Source organism: Hypanus sabinus, chromosome 31 (genome assembly GCF_030144855.1).
Source record: "Hypanus sabinus isolate sHypSab1 chromosome 31, sHypSab1.hap1, whole genome shotgun sequence".
In the NCBI taxonomy this organism is placed as follows: Eukaryota; Metazoa; Chordata; class Chondrichthyes; order Myliobatiformes; family Dasyatidae; genus Hypanus; species Hypanus sabinus.
This window is the reverse complement of record NC_082736.1, coordinates 30,388,967-30,405,049: the sequence shown is the minus strand read 5'-3', so window position 1 is coordinate 30,405,049 and position 16,083 is coordinate 30,388,967. Positions and strand designations below refer to the sequence as shown.

The window sequence follows — 16,083 nt, the reverse complement described above, 5'->3', positions numbered from 1 at the left end:
CAGGCCACAGTCATGGAGACAGTTCAGTGCTGACGCAAGTGAAGCCAATCCAGGGCCCGGTACAGGCCACAGTCACGGAGACAGTTCAGTGCTGAGGGAGTGAGCTGGTCCAGGGCCCGGTTCAGGCCACAGTCACGGAGACAGTTCAGTGCTGAGGGAGTGAGCTGGTCCAGGGCCTGGTTCAGGCCACAGTCACGGAGACAGTTCAGTGCTGGGGGGAGTGAAGCCAGTCCAGAGCCCAATGGCTGCAGGGGAACAACCTCCTCCCACCTGGCAGCGTAAGGCCCAAGGTTCCTGCGCTTCCCGCCTGCTGACGGCAGTGAGGAGAGAGCGAGACCGGTGAAGCGCCATCAGCCGCTCCTTTTCCGCTCTCGTCCTCCACGATTTTAACCTCGCTCGGCGCCTTAACCAGCGCGGAGCAGTGGCGCCGACAGTGGGTTCCTGCTCTGCCGTCGGGAATCGACGCAGCCGCCCCACAGCGAAGCCCGCCCCGGCCGCGGCTGTGATCCCTGCTCTCGCCTGCGCCGAATCCCCCAGGAGACCGCAAGGAAACTGGTTGGCCGGCTTAAAAGTGCATCCTCAGGAGAGAAATTTCGGGCTGCAGGTGACCGCAGTTCAGAAGCGTATCTGGAAGAAGCAGTTTTGTGAGCTGTCGAGACATGTCGCCCTCTTACCAACCTGCCCTCGGCACACGGCACCTTACCCTCAATCTCCGAGGCAAGCCCACGTTTCGAACACCGTTTGCTCGTCAGTCTTTCTTCGTGTGTAGTTTTTTTTAAAAACGATCTTATTTTATTTCTCCGCTCGACCGCAAATGCCCACAAGAGAATGTATCTCGGGGTGGTGTGCGAGGAAATCTTCAGAAGGCGATGACTCAGAAAGGTTGAGGCCATTTGGCCCGTCGAGTCTTCCCTGCCATTTCATCATGGCAGATCCATTTTCCCTCTCAGTCTTACGGGGATTCCAGGTACCGCCATGCTGGGCCGTGTATCGCCGTAGCAAGCCTTTTGTTGCCTGAATGGCCGGTTAAAAACAATGTACTTCCTATCGGTCCTTCTATTTAGAACGCAGAAATCTACGGCTCATTACAGGCCTTTCGGCCCACACTGTTGTGCTGACCATGTAACCTACTCTAGAAGATGCCTAGAATTACCCTACTGCATGGCCCTCTATTTTTCCAAGCTCCATGTACTTAGCTAAGAGTCTCTTAAAAGACCCTATCGTATCCGCCTCCACCGCCGTCGCTGGTAGCCCATTCCACACACTCACCCCTCTCTGTGTCAAGAACTTACCCCTGACATCCCCCTTGTACCTACTTCCAAGCACCTTAAAACTGTGCCCTCTCAGGTCAGCCATTTCATCCCTGGGAAAAGCCTCTGACTATCCACACGATCAATGCCTCTCATCATCTTGTACACCTCTATCAGGTCACCTCTCATCCTCCGTCGCTCCGAGGAGAAAAAGCCGAGTTCACTCAACCTATTCAGAAGGATTTTAGAAGGATGAGAGGGGATTTGATTGAAACATATAAGATTATTAAGGGATTGGACACGCTGGAGGCAGGAAGCATGTTCCTGCTGATGGGTGAGTCCAGAACTAGAGGCCACAGTTTAAGAATAAGGGGTAGGCCATTTAGAACAGAGATGCAGAAAAAAATTTTCACCCACAGAGTGGTGGATGTGTGAAATGCTCTGCCCCAGAAGGCAGTGGAGGCCAAGTCTCTGGATGCATTCAAGAGAGAGTTAGATAGAGCTCTTATAGATAGCGGGGTCAAGGGATATGGGGAGAGGGCAGGAAAGGGGTACTGATTGTGGATGATCAGCCATGATCACAGTGAATGGCGGTGCTGGCTAGAAGGGCTGAATGGCCTACTCCTGCACCTACTGTCTATAGTCTATTGTCTGTTCCTATAAGGCACACTCTTCAGTCCAGGCAACATCCTTGTAAGTCTCCTTCGACTGCAAGATGGAACAATCCCCAGTGATTCCCTCCCAAGCTGGAAATCAAGAGAACAAGTTTAGCACACTTGCTTTCAAACAGACGCGTGTCTCTGTCTGGGCAGGGTCTGGCCTGTGCTAGGAATCACTGGGGATGGTTCCATCTTGCCGCCTCGGCCCAGCAAACAGGTCGAACCAGTTACAGACAGGAGCCGGAGGGCACAGATTAATCTCTTTTGCTTTAAACTCTCTTTAACTTCGCTCGTCAGCCACAGTAGTGTATCCCCCTTCTGTGGGATGAATCCATCCATGGCTTTCGGAATTGCTCCCAGAAATTCCAGTCATTGCTGTTCTGACGTCATCCCTGCTAGTGTTCCCTTGCAATCAACTTTGCCCAACTCCTCTCTCTTGACTCTGTAACTCCCTTTCCTCCACTGTAAGACATATGCATCTGATTGAAGCTTCTCCCTCCCAGACATTCGATCATATTATGACCGCTGGCTCCTTTACCTTAAGCTCTCTCATCAAATCTGGTTTATCACACAACACCCAATACAGATTTGTCTTTTCCCCTCGTGGTCTCAACCACAAGCTGTTCTTAAAAGCCATCTCAGAGGCATTCCACAAATTCCTTCTTCTGGGATCCAGCACCAACCTGATTTTTCCCATCGTGGGGAGGGCTGTACCTGTGACGGTCTGAGCCATAATCCCCTCCCACGCAAACACGAGGTCACCCGTCGCTAGCGGTCCCAGTGGGGGCGAGGGGAGCTTCGAGGATGGGGGGGGGGGGGTGAGTGCCTGCAGCACAGGTACCAGCCTAAGCAACCGAGCACCTTTGCTGATTGCGCAGGGAACTCGCGAGTAGGTCAAGGGTGAGGCTCAATGCCTCCACTTCACCCAAAGCAAGGCACAGAACGCTGGAGGAACTCAACAGGTCAGGCAGCAGCTCTGGAGAGGAACATTCTATCAAAGCCTATCGAATGTTGTCTGGCCTAGATAGACTGGACATGAAGAGGATGTTTCCTATAGTGGGGGAGTCTAGGACCAGAGGACACAGATAGAGTGGATGCGGAGAGGATGTTTCCTATAGTGGGGGAGTCTAGGACCAGAGGACACACATAGAGTGGATGTGGAGAGGATGTTTCCTATAGTGGGGGAGTCTAGGACCAGAGGACACAGATAGAGTGGATGCGGAGAGGATGTTTCCTATAGTGGGGGAGTCTTGGACCAGAGGACACAGATAGTGTGGATGTGGAGAGGATGTTTCCTATAGTGGGGGAGTCTTGGACCAGAGGACACAGATAGTGGGGGAGTCTAGGACCAGAGGACACAGATAGAGTGGATGTGGAGAGGGTGTTTCCTATCGTGGGGGAGTCTAGGACCAGAGGACATAGATAGAGTGGATGTGGAGAGGATGTTTCCGATAGTGGGGGAGTCTAGGACCAGAGGACACAGATAGAGTGGATGTGGAGAGGATGTTTCCTATAGTGGGGGAGTCTAGGACCAGAGGACACAGATAGAGTGGATGCGGAGAGGATGTTTCCTATAGTGGGGGAGTCTTGGACCAGAGGACACAGATAGTGGGGGAGTCTAGGACCAGAGGACACAGATAGAGTGGATGTGGAGAGGGTGTTTCCTATCGTGGGGGAGTCTAGGACCAGAGGACATAGATAGAGTGGATGTGGAGAGGATGTTTCCTATAGTGGGGGAGTCTAGGACCAGAGGACACAGATAGAGTGGATGCGGAGAGGATGTTTCCTATAGTGGGGGAGTCTTGGACCAGAGGACACAGATAGTGGGGGAGTCTAGGACCAGAGGACACAGATAGAGTGGATGTGGAGAGGGTGTTTCCTATAGTGGGGGAGTCTAGAACCAGAGGACACAGATAGAGTGGATGTGGAGAGGATGTTTCCTATAGTGGGGGAGACTAGGTCCAGAGGACACAGATAGCGTGGATGTGGAGAGGGTGTTTCCTATCGTTGGGGAGTCTAGGACCAGAGGACACAGATAGAATCGATGTGGAGAGGATGTTTCCTATAGTGGGGGAGTCTAGGACCAGAGGACACAGATAGAGTGGATGTGGAGAGGATGTTTCCTATAGTGGGGGAGTCTAGAACCAGAGGACACAGATGGAATGGATGTGGAGAGGGTGTTTCCTATAGTGGGGGAGTCTAGGACCAGAGGACACAGATAGAGTGGATGTGGAGAGGATGCTTCCTATAGCGGGGGACAGAGAGCACAGCCTCAGAATAGAAGGACTTCCCTTTAGAACAGAGATAAGGAGGGATTTCTTCAGGCAGAGGGCAGTGAATCTGTGGAATTCATTGCCACCGTTGGCTGTGGAGGCCAAGTCATTGGGCATATTCTTACAAAATCTGATGAAAAAATAACTAATTATGGCCCAGACCATCACGGGTAAAATTCCCTCCCATGGAGCGTTGTCGAGGAAAGCAGCGTCCATCGTCAGGGACTCCCACCAACCAGGCCGTGCTCCCTTCTCACTGCAACCATCAGGAAGGAGGTACAGGAGCCTCAGTACTCGCACCACCAGGTTCAGGAACAGTTATCACCCCTCAACCATCAGGAAGGAGGTACAGGAGCCTCAGGACTCGCACCACCAGGTTCAGGAACAGTTATCACCCCTCAACCATCAGGTAGAAGGTACAGGAGCCTCAGGACTCGCACCACCAGGTTCAGGAACAGTTACCACCCCTCAACCATCAGGAAGGAGGTACAGAAGCCTCAGGACTCATACACCAGGGTCAGGGACAGTTATCACCCCTCAACCATCAGGAAGGAGGTACAGAAGCCTCAGGACTCGCACCACCCGGTTCAGAAACAGTTACTACCCCTCAACCATCAGGTTCTTGAACAAAAGGGAATAATTTTACTTGCCCCATTGCCGAAATGTTCTCAAAAGCTATGGACTCACTTTCAAGGCCTCTTCTTTGCATGTTCTCAATGTTTATTGATCGATTGATTGATTCATTCATTTATTTCTATTCCTATATTTTCTGAGGAGACTGAGGTCCTTTAACATCTGCCGGACGATGCTGAGGATGTTCTACGAGTCTGTGGTGGCCAGTGCTATCACGTTTGCTGTTGTGTGCTGGGGCAGCAGGCTGAGGGTAGCAGACACCAACAGAATCAACAAACCCATTCGTAAGGCCAGTGATGTTGTGGGGGTGGAACTGGACTCTCTGACGGTGGTGTCTGAAAAGAGGATGCTGTCCAAGTTGCATGCCATCTTGGACAATGTCTCCCATCCACTCCATAATGTACTGGTTAGGCACAGGAGTACATTCAGCCAGAGACTCATTCCACCGAGATGTAACACTGAGCGTCATAGGAAGTCATTCCTGCCTGTGGCCATCAAACTTTACAACTCCTCCCTCGGAGTGTCAGACACCCTGAGCCAATAGGCTGGTCCTGGACATATTTCCACTGGGCATGATTAACTTATTACTATTTAATTATTTGTGGTTTTATATTGCTGTATTTCTTCACTATTCTTGGTTGGTGTGGCTGTAAAGAAACCCAATTTCCCTCGGGATCAATAAAGTCTGTCTGTCTGTTTGCACAGTTTGTGTCCTTTGCACACTGGTGTGGTCTTTCATTAATACTATTATGGTTAATATTCTATTTTGGATTTATTGAGTAGACCCACAAGAAACTGAACCTCGGGGCAAGTTATCCCCTCTGGTTCAAGAGCCTGATGGTTGAGGGGTAATAACTGTTCCTGAAGCTGGTGGTGCGAGTCCTGAGGCTCCTGTACCTCCTTCCTGATGATTGAGGGGTAATAACTGTTCCTGAACCTGGTGGTGTGGGACCTGAGGCTCCTGTACTTCCTTCCTGATGGTTGGGGTGATAACTGTTCCTGACCCTGGTGGTGTGGGACCTGAGGCTCCCGTACCTCCTTCCTGATGGTTGAGGGGTGATAACTGTTCCTGACCCTGGTGGTGTGGGACCTGAGGCTCCTGTACCTCCTTCCTGATGATTGAGGGGTGATAACTGTTCCTGACCCTGGTGGTGTGGGACCTGAGGCTCCCGTACCTCCTTCCTGATGGTTGAGGGGTGATAACTGTTCCTGACCCTGGTGGTGTGGGACCTGAGGCTCCTGTACCTCCTTCCTGATGATTGAGGGGTGATAACTGTTCCTGACCCTGGTGGTGTGGGACCTGAGGCTCCCGTACCTCCTTCCTGATGGTTGAGGGGTGATAACTGTTCCTGACCCTGGTGGTGTGGGACCTGAGGCTCCTGTACCTCCTTCCTGATGGTTGAGGGGTAGTAACTGTTCCTGAACCTGGTGGTGTGGGACCTGAGGCTCCTGTACCTCCTTCCTGATGGTTGAGGGGTGGTAACTGTTCCTGACCCTGGTGGTGTGGGACCTGAGGCTCCTGTACCTCCTTCCTGATGGTCGAGGGGTAGTTACTGTTCCTGACCCTGGTGGTGTGGGACCTGAGGCTCCTGTACCTCCTTCCCAACAGCAGGAGGGAGAAGAGATCTGGTGTTGCATATGTGCTCTGATAATAAATTTACTTTGAGCTTTGATATTTAAAGCAGAGGGTGATCGGCTCCTGATTAGTGAGGCTGTCAAAGATTATGGGGAGAAGGCAGGAGAAGGGGGTTGAGAGGGATGATAAATCAGCCATGATGGAATGGTGGAGCAGTCTCGATGGGCTGAATGGCCTAATTCTGCTCCACTGTCTGACAGGCTAACATCCCCTTCCCTCGGCCAGTACCATCTTCACTCACAACAGTCAAACTATTGTCCTCAGTTCAGGGGGAGAGAGGGTGAAGGATTCAGGAAGGAAGAGGGGCTCAGGGGAGAGGGGTGAGAGGAAGGGTCTTGAGGGAAGAGAGAGGGGCTCGTTTGAGGGGGAGCGTCTCAGTGGAGGGGTTCAGGGGAGGGAGGGTGTTCTGAGGGTTAGGGGAAGGCATGGCAGGACAGAATGATGAGGGAGGATGGGATTTAGAAGGAGGGCAGGGGCCCTGAGGGGAGGGAGGGGGATACTGAGAAAGGAGAATGATACACTAGGAAGGGAGAACGGATTAAGTTTCTGATGGAGTGGAGGGAGGGTAGAGGGAGTTTGTGATGGAGGGTAGGGAGTTTATTGCAGAGAGTAGAGGGAGCTTGTGGTGAAGGGGAGGGAGGTTGTGATGGAGGGGAGGGAGTTTGGTATGGAGTGTGGAAGGAGTTTGTGATGGAGGGGACAGAGGGTGGGCTGGAATTTGTGACAGAGTCTATTAGTCAGACGCAGCATGGATTCAGAAAGGGCAGATCCTGTTTGACAAACTTACTGGAGTTCTTTGAGGACATAATGAGTGCAGTGGGTAGTGGGGAACAGATGGATGTCATTTACTTGGATTTCCAGAAGGCGTTCGATAAGGTGCCGCACGAGAGACTTTTAAATAAGATAAGGATGCGTGGAGTCGGAGGAAGTGTATTGGCATAGATAGTGGATTGGTTGACCAACAGAGGGCAGAGAGTTGGTATAAATGGGTGTTTCTCTGGTTGGCAGTCAGTGGTGAGTGGGGTGCCGCAGGGGTCGGTGCTGGGCCCGCAGCTGTTCACCATTTACACTGATGATTTGGAAGAGGGGACTGAGTGTAGAGTAGCAACATTTGCTGATGACACTAAACTGAGTGGAAAAGCAAATTGTACAGAGGATGTGGAGAGTCTGCAGAGGGATATAGATGGGTTAAGTGAGTGGGCCAAGGTCTGGCAGATGGAATACAACGCTGGAAAATGTGAGATCATTCACTTTGGAAGGAATAATAGAAGAGCAGATTATTATTTAAGCGGCGAAAGATTGCAGCATGCTGCTGTGCAAAGGGACTTGGGAGTGTTTGTGCATGAATCACAAAAGGTTGGTTTGCAGGTACAGCAGGCTGTCGAGAAGGCAAATGAAATGTTGACCTCCATTGCTAGAGGGATTGAATTCGAGAGCAGGGAGGCCATGCTGCAACTGTACAGGGTACTGGTGAGGCCGCACCTGGAGTACTGTGTGCGGTTCTGGTCTCCTTACTCGAGGAAGGATATACTGGCTTCGGAGGCGGTGCAGAGGAGGTTCACCAGGTTGAGTCCAGAGATGACAGGGTTAACCCTATGAGGAGAGATTGAGTCGCCTGGGACTGTACTCTCTGGAATTCAGAAGAATGAGAGGGGATCTTATAGAAACATACAGAATTTTGAAATGGATAGATAAGATAGAATTAGGAAAGTTGTTTCCATTGGTAGGTGAGACTAGAACTAGGGGACATTGCCTCAAGATTCAGGGGAGAAGATTTAGGACGGAGATGAGGAGAAACTGTTTTTCCCAGAGGGAGCTGAATCTGTGGAATTCTCTGCCCAGGGAAGCAGTTGAGGCTTCTTCACTAAATATATTTAAGTAACAGTTAGGTTTTTTCATAGTAGGGGAATTAAGGGTTATGGGGAAAAGGCAGGTAGATGGAGCTGAGTTTACGGACAGATCAGCCATGATCTTACTGAATGGCAGGGCAGGCTCGATGGACTGAATGGCCGACTCCTGCCCCTATTTCTTACGTCCTCATGTTCAGAGGGGAGAGAGGGTGGAGGGGGTTGGGATGAAGGGGAGAGGAGGGGAGGGGAGGCAGGTAGGGGAGTTGGGACAGGGCGGAGGAAACTCACCGAGAATCTCGCAGATGCCAATCACGGCCCGGAAGACGGGGCTGGAGAAGCTGGCCTTGAGCCTCACCGACTTCATGTTGGGGAGCTGCAGCCGGATCGACTTGGACTGGGGTGTGAAGACCAGCTTGGCGTCGGCCTGGATGCCACACTTGTCCAGCGTCCAGTTGGTCTTGAGCAGCCAGTTGTTCTTCTGCTCCCACCACAGCGCATGGTCCGACCAGTTCTTCTTGATATCTGAGGGGGAAACGGGGCAGGGGAGATGAGTGAGTGAGGCCCACACAACCCCACCAACAGTAACATGAACACTCGACAGCCAGAGGTGCAGTGCAGAGCATCCGAACGGGCTCCATCCCACCCTAGCACAACAGGGCTTCCTGTTTTTAATTGTCATTCATTTTTATTGAAGTTCATCAAACAAACATTTCCATAAGATGTATTTCAGACATTGTACATATATATCATATTATCATATATAATCATAAATCCCCACAAAGTATTTATCTGAGGTACACACTTATAGAAAAGAGTGGAGAGAAAACACAAGCAAAAGGAAAGAACTATGTACAAGTAGGGAGTGATCTTTTTTTAAAACATATTCATTGATTTGTGAGAATAAAATCGGCTGATGAGGCATTATGTACTTACAACTACTTTTCCCAGTATGAGTCAAAATTCTTCCAGCTTATGATTAACAGATGCTGTTATCTTCTCCATTTTGTAAACGTCCATTGTAATTTCTATCCATGCATTTAAAGTTTAGCTCTCCTGTGATAACCATTTCCTAGTAAGAGTCTTTTTACCAGCCACCAACAGTACATTCATTAAATATTTATCTCTTTTCAACCATTCTTGAGGTATATATCCAAAATATATGGTCTTACTCTCTAAGGGTATTCACATTTAAAGATGCCTTGTAGGGCATTGTGTATCCCCCTCCAATAGTCTTTGATAACAGGGCAGTCCCAAAAAATATAATGATTTGCATTTTGGTTTCTACAATTTCTCCAGCAAACAGGGAGGTTACTATCATAATGGGATTTCTGAGAGGGTGTAATAAAATATCTTATCAAGTTTTTCCATCCATTTCTGTGAACTGGTACCCTTCCATTGATACCTCCATATTGTTGTCCATTCTAGCAGCGCTTCCTGATCTGGGGTCCACAGACCCCTCGGTTAACAGTGGGAGTCCGTGGCATAAAAAAGGTGGGAGAGCCCCCCCCCCCACCATTGAACACAGCTATAAGGAGCATTGTCCGCAGGAAAGCGGCCTCTGCCATCAAAGACTCTCACCATCCAGGCGAGACTGCTACTGTCGGGAAGGAGGTACGGGAGCCTCCGGTCCCACACCACCAGGTTCAGGAACAGTTACTACCCCTCAACCATCGGGAAGGAGGTACAGGAGCCTCAGGTCCCATACCACCAGGTTCAGGAACAGTTATCACCCCCAACCATCAGGAAGGAGGTACAGGAGCCTCAGGTCCCACACCACCAGGTTCAGGAACAGTTATTCCCCCTCAACCATCAGGAAGGAGGTACAGGAGCCTCAGGTCCCACACCACCAGGTTCAGGAACAGTTATCACCCCTCGACCATCAGGAAGAAGGTATGGGAGCCTCAGGTCCCACACCACCAGGTTCAGGAACAGTTATTCCCCCTCAACCATCAGGAAGGAGGTACAGGAGCCTCAGGTCCCACACCACCAGGTTCAGGAACAGTTATCACCCCTCGACCATCAGGAAGAAGGTATGGGAGCCTCAGGTCCCACACCACCAGGTTCAGGAACAGTTATCACCCCCAACCATCAGGAAGGAGGTATGGGAGCCTCCGGTCCCACACCACCAGCTTCAGGAACAGTTATCACCCCTCAACCATCGGGAAGGAGGTACAGGAGCCTCCGGTCCCGCACCACCAGCTTCAGGGACAGTTATCACCCCTCAACCATCGGGAAGGAGGTACAGGAGCCTCAGGTTCCACACCACCAGCTTTTTATTTTCAGCTCGTGTCCTTTCGCACATCGGTTCTACGGGAGCCTGCAGGCACACACTCAACGATTCAGGGACAGCTACTTCCCCTCCACATCCGATTTCTAAATGGACATTGAACCCATGAACACTACTTCACTTCTTTTTTTTTTCGCACTACGTATTTCAGCTTAACTATTTAATATTTAACGTAACTAAGTTTTTTCTCTGTATTACTATATATTGCAATGCACTGCTTCCGTAAAGCTAACAACTTTCACGACATATGCCAGTGATATTAAACCTGATAGTGATTCTGATTCTGCACTGTACTTCTGCTGTAAGACAACACATTTCACAGCATATGCTGGGGATATTAAAACTGATTCTAATTTAGACCATAAGATTTTCAGAAAATTGATTCTGCTCCGCTATTCGATCATGGGCTGATCCAATTCTTCCAGTCATTACACTCCTCTGCTTTCACCCCAGACCCTTTGATGCCCTGGCTAATCAAGAACCTATCTGTCCCTGCCTTAAATGCACCCAATGACTTGGCCTCCACAGTCGCTCGTGGCAACAAATTCCACGGATTTACCACCTCCGACTGAAGGAATTTCTCCACATCTCGGTTCTAAAAGGATGTCCTTCAATCCTGAAGTCGTGTCCTCTTGTCCTAGAATCCCCTAATTTAGTTGTGCCGAGGGGGTCTGGCCTGGAACATCAACTGTGAACGCTTTTCCTAGGTGTGTGTGTGTGTGTGTGCGCACGTGAGTGTCTGTGTGAGTGTGTGTTTGTGTGTGTGTGTGTGTGTGTGCGTGTGCGTGTGAGTGCGTGCGTGCATGTGTGAGTGTGTGTCTGTATGTGCGTGTGAGTGTGTGTGTGTGTGTGTGTGTGTGCACGTGTGAGTGTGTGTGTGAGTGCGTGCATGCGTGTGTGAGTGTGTGTGTCTGTGTGTGCACATGTGAGTGTGTGTGTCTGTGTGTGCACGTGTGAGTGTGTGTGTGAGTGTGTGCGTGCGTGTGTGAGTGTGTGTGTCTGTGTGTGCACATGTGAGTGTGTGTGTGCACGTGTGAGTGTGTGTGTGAGTGCGTGTGTGCGTGTGTGAGTGTGTCTGTGTGTGCGCGTGTGAGTGTGTGTGCGTGCGAGTGCGTGTGTGTGTGAGTGTGTGTGTGTGTGCGTGTGAGTGCGTGCGTGCATGTGTGAGTGTGTGTCTGTATGTGCGTGTGTGTGTGTGTGAGTGTGTGTGTGTGTGTGAGTGTGTGTGTCTGTGTGTGCACGTGTGAGTGTGTGTGTGAGTGCGTGCGTGCGTGTGTGAGTGTGTGTGTCTGTGTGTGCACATGTGAGTGTGTGTGTCTGTGTGTGCGCATGTGAGTGTGTGTGTGCACGTGTGAGTGTGTGTGCGTGCGAGTGCGTGTGTGTGTGAGTGTGTGAGTGCATGTGTGTGTGTGTGTGAGTGTGTGTGTGTGTGTCTGTGTGTCTGTGTGTGCGCGTGTGAGTGTGTGCGTGCGTGCGTGCGTGTGTGTGTGTGTGTGTGTGTGTGTGATTTCCAGCAACAGCAGAGTTTCCCGTGCACTAATTTGTCTGTCTTTATGTAAAAGTTTCTATAAATTCTATTATATTTCTTTTTTTTCCCCTGCAGACACCCACAAGAAAATGAATCTGAGGGCTATACATGCGTGTGTTTTGATAATAAATTTACTTTTGACTTTGGGTAGGGGGACAGTCACCTTGTAGAGAGGAGGGCACCTGCCCCCAGCTCCGTTGTGGACTTCTCTCCCGCTCACCCCTCCACTGGTTCTCACTCTCACACCCCCTCAGGACTGATTAGAAGGGGAGAGCACAGGATCTGCCCCCCTCATCCAGAGAGTCAGAGACACCACTTAGCAATGTATTTCCCCCTACCGTCCCCCAACTCTCCCCCCCCCCCCCCAGCACCTTTGGCACACCGCTGGCAACGGTATTCTCAGCATCGTGCGTAGTTCTGGGCCCGATATCTACAAAAGAGTGTGCTGGTTTTTGGACAGAACTCAGAGGGAGTTCGTGAGAAAGACCCCTGACATGAAAGGGTTTGACGAGAAGATTTTGAGGCTCTCGGCTGCATACACTGACGGTTGGAGGAATGGGAAGGGGGGAAATCTCATTGAAACCCGCTGAATATTGAAAGGCCTCGATAGGTTGAAAATGGAGGGGATATTTCCTGCAGCGCGGGAGTCCAGGACTAGGGAGCACACAGCTTCGGAATAGCAGGACGACCCTTTACAGCTGAGCTGAGGAGGAATTACTTAAGCCAGAGAGGCAAGGCCTTATAAGGCATCAGTCAGACCGCACTTGGGAGTACTGTGAGTAAATCTGGGCCCCTTATCTAAGAAAGGATGTGCTAGTGTTGGAGAGGAGGTTCACGAGAATGATAATAGACAACAGACAGTAGGTACAGGAGTAGGCCATTCAGCCCTTCGAGCCTGCACCGCCATTCACTGTGATCGTGGCTGATCGTCTACAATCAAGTACCCTGTTCCTGCCCTCTCCCCATATCCCTTGACTCCCCTATCTTTAAGAGCTCTGTCTAACTCTTGGAAGCATCCAGAGAATTGGCCTCCACTGCCTTCTGAGGCAGAACATTCCACAGATCCACAACTCTCTGGGTGAAAATGTTTTTCCTCAACTCCGTTCTAAACGGCCTACCCCCTTATTCTTAGGGGGGACCAAATCCCATGATCCTGGGAACGAAAGGGTTAACACATGTGGAGCGTTTGATAGCTCTGGGCTCTGTGCTCACTGGAGTTTAGAAGGGTGAGGGGTGACCTGGTTGAAAACTATCGAATATTAACAGGCCTAGATAGAGTGGATGTGGACAGGACGTTTCCAACAGGGGGAGAGTCCAGGACGAGACTAAAAATAAAAGGGTGCCTGTGGGGACCAAGCCACTGGGCAGATTTAAAGTGGAGTTGGATGGGTTCTTGATCAGTAAGGGTGACAAAGGTCAGAGGTGAAGGCAGGTGAAATCAGCCAACGGTGGAGCAAACCGGCACAATTGTCGTTGAACTTGTCCCTGGCCCGGCTGGGTAGACACCACGGGCACGCATCCCCATCGGGCCGAATGTACAAAAGCTTGCAGGCACCACAGGCTCAGAGTTAGCTTCCTCGATCCTCGATCAGACGTACCACAAGAAATGAATTTGCTCTCCCAATCTACCTCACTGTGGCCCCTATAAGTCCGCCGGCTCTGCCCTTTCTCTTTAACTCCCGGCACTTCATTCTGCAGCTCTGCTGACGCTTTTACTGCGGTGGCCGAGGGCCAGCGCGGAGCGAGGACGCCTTGGGGGCGGCCCGCCAGCGTCACCACGCTCCTGGGCCCGCAGCGTACCGACCGCCAACCTGTGGGCCTTTTGGAACGCGGGAGGAAACCAGAGCACCCGGGGGAAACCCACGCGGTCTAACGGGGAGAAACTTATTAGAGGGAAGTGGCAGGAACTGACCCCGTAACCGCCACTTCCTGACGGCTGAGCTCCATCGAGAGCGGGGAGGAGGGAGTGCCGTTGCGGTCAGTTCCAGTACTGGGCAGAAGGGGGCAGCACTGTGCCGGCGACCCGGGTTCAATTCCCGCTGCTGTCTGCGAGGAGTCTGCATGCTCTCACCCCCTCCGGCCACCCCAGGTTCCTTCCCGCACAGTCCAAAGACGTAAGGGTCAGTAGGTTATTTGGGCGGGGTGGCCCGCTGGGGCCCCGGAAAGGGCCTGTTACCGTGCTGGAGCAAATAATACGAAACTTGAAGTGAAGGAGAAGCCCTATCTCTGCACAAAGCAGGGGCAGCGCTTCTGCATTTATTTATTTTTTTTTTAAAGATAAGAGAATAATTTTTTGGAAACCCTACCAGCATTTCATCATCAACACCAGCGGCTCTGCGGAGGCTGGCAATCCTGAACTGCCCACACAAAAACGCCTTTCTCTTTGAGGAGGACGAGGAGGAGGTTGAGATACGGCTCGACGGAGCTGATGAGAGGCGGGGATAAAGTGGACACAGCCAGAGAATATTTTCCCAGGGCGGAAATGACGAGGGGGCATAATTTTAACCATATAACAATTACAGCACGGAAACTGGCCATCTCGGTCCTTCTAGTCCGTGCCGAATGCTTACTCTCACCCAGTCCCACCGACCTGCACTCAGCCCATAACCCTCCATTCCTTTCCTGTCCATATACCCATCCAATTTTACTTTAAATGACAATACCGAACCTGCCTCTACCTCTTCTACTGGAAGCTCATTCCACACAGCTACCACTCTCTGAGTAAAGAAGTTCCCTCGTGTTACCCCTAAACTTTTGCCCCTTAACTCTCAACTCATGTCCTCTTGTTTGAATCTCCCCTACTCTCAATGGAAAAAGCCTATCCACGTCAACTCTATCTATCTCCCTCATAATTTTAAATACCTCTATTAAGTCCCCCCTCAGCCTTCTACGCTCCAAAGAATAAAGACCTAACTTGTTCAACCTTTCTCTGTAACTTAGGTGCTGAAACCCAGGTAGCATTCTAGTAAATCTGCTCCGTACTCTCTCTATTTTGTTGACATCTTTCCTATAATTTGGTGACCACATTTTAAGGTGATTTTGGGGCGGAGGGGGTGGGGGCGATGTCAGAGGGAAGTTCTTTACTCTCTTTACAGGGTGCCTGGGCCACCCTGCCAGGGGCATTTCAGTAACTCTTAGAGAGGAACATGGATGATAGAAGAATGGAGGGTTCTGTGGGAAGGGAGGGTTAGATTGGTTTTAGAATAGGTCAAATACTCAGCATAATATTGAGTCATAGAGAAGTACAGCACAGAAACAGGCCATTCTGCCCATTCAGTCCATACCCAACCATTTTAAACATCGACTTGTCCTGGGACGATAGCCCTCCGTACCCCCCCTACCGTCCATGTACCTTTCCAAACTTCTCTTAAATGTTGAAATCGAGCTCGCTTACACTACTAGCAGCTCGTTCCACACCCTCACCACCCTCCTTGAGTGAAGAAGTTTCCCCTCGTGTTCCCCTTCAACTTCTCACCTTTCACCCTTGACCCATGACATGGAAACATAGAAACACAGAAAGTAGGTGCAGGAGTAGGCCACTCGGCCCTTCGAGCCTGCGCCGCCATTCAGTATGATCATGGCTGATCATCCAACTCAGAACCCTGTACCTGCTTTCTCTCCATACCCCCTGATCCCTTTAGCCACAAGGGCCATATCTAACTTCCTCTTAAATATAGCCAATGAACCGGCCTCAACTGTTTCCTGTGGCAGAGAATTCCACAGATTCACCACTCTCTGTGTGAAGAAGTTTTTCCTCACCTCGGTCCTAAAAGGCTTCCCCTTTATCCTTAAACTGTGACCCCTTGTTCTGAACTTCCCCAACTTTGGAAACAATCTTCCTGCATCTAGCCTGTCCAATCCCTTTAGAATTTTATACGTTTCAATAAGATTCCCCCTCAATCTTCTAAATTCCAGTGAGTATAAGCCTAGTCGATCCAGTCTTTCTTCATATGAAAGTCCTGCCATC

The 16,083-nt window shown here is 50.6% G+C and overlaps 1 protein-coding gene across 1 annotated transcript in view; it reads right to left on the bottom strand.

The window, feature by feature from the left end:
• LOC132384022 (fermitin family homolog 3-like) overlaps positions 1-16,083 on the bottom strand; it is an 88,758-nt gene that overhangs the window by 26,513 nt on the left and 46,162 nt on the right. The window contains exon 3 of the mRNA XM_059955299.1: positions 8,590-8,823. Within this exon, the coding sequence (XP_059811282.1) occupies positions 8,590-8,823 (234 nt within the window). The remainder of the gene's footprint in view (positions 1-8,589; positions 8,824-16,083) is intronic.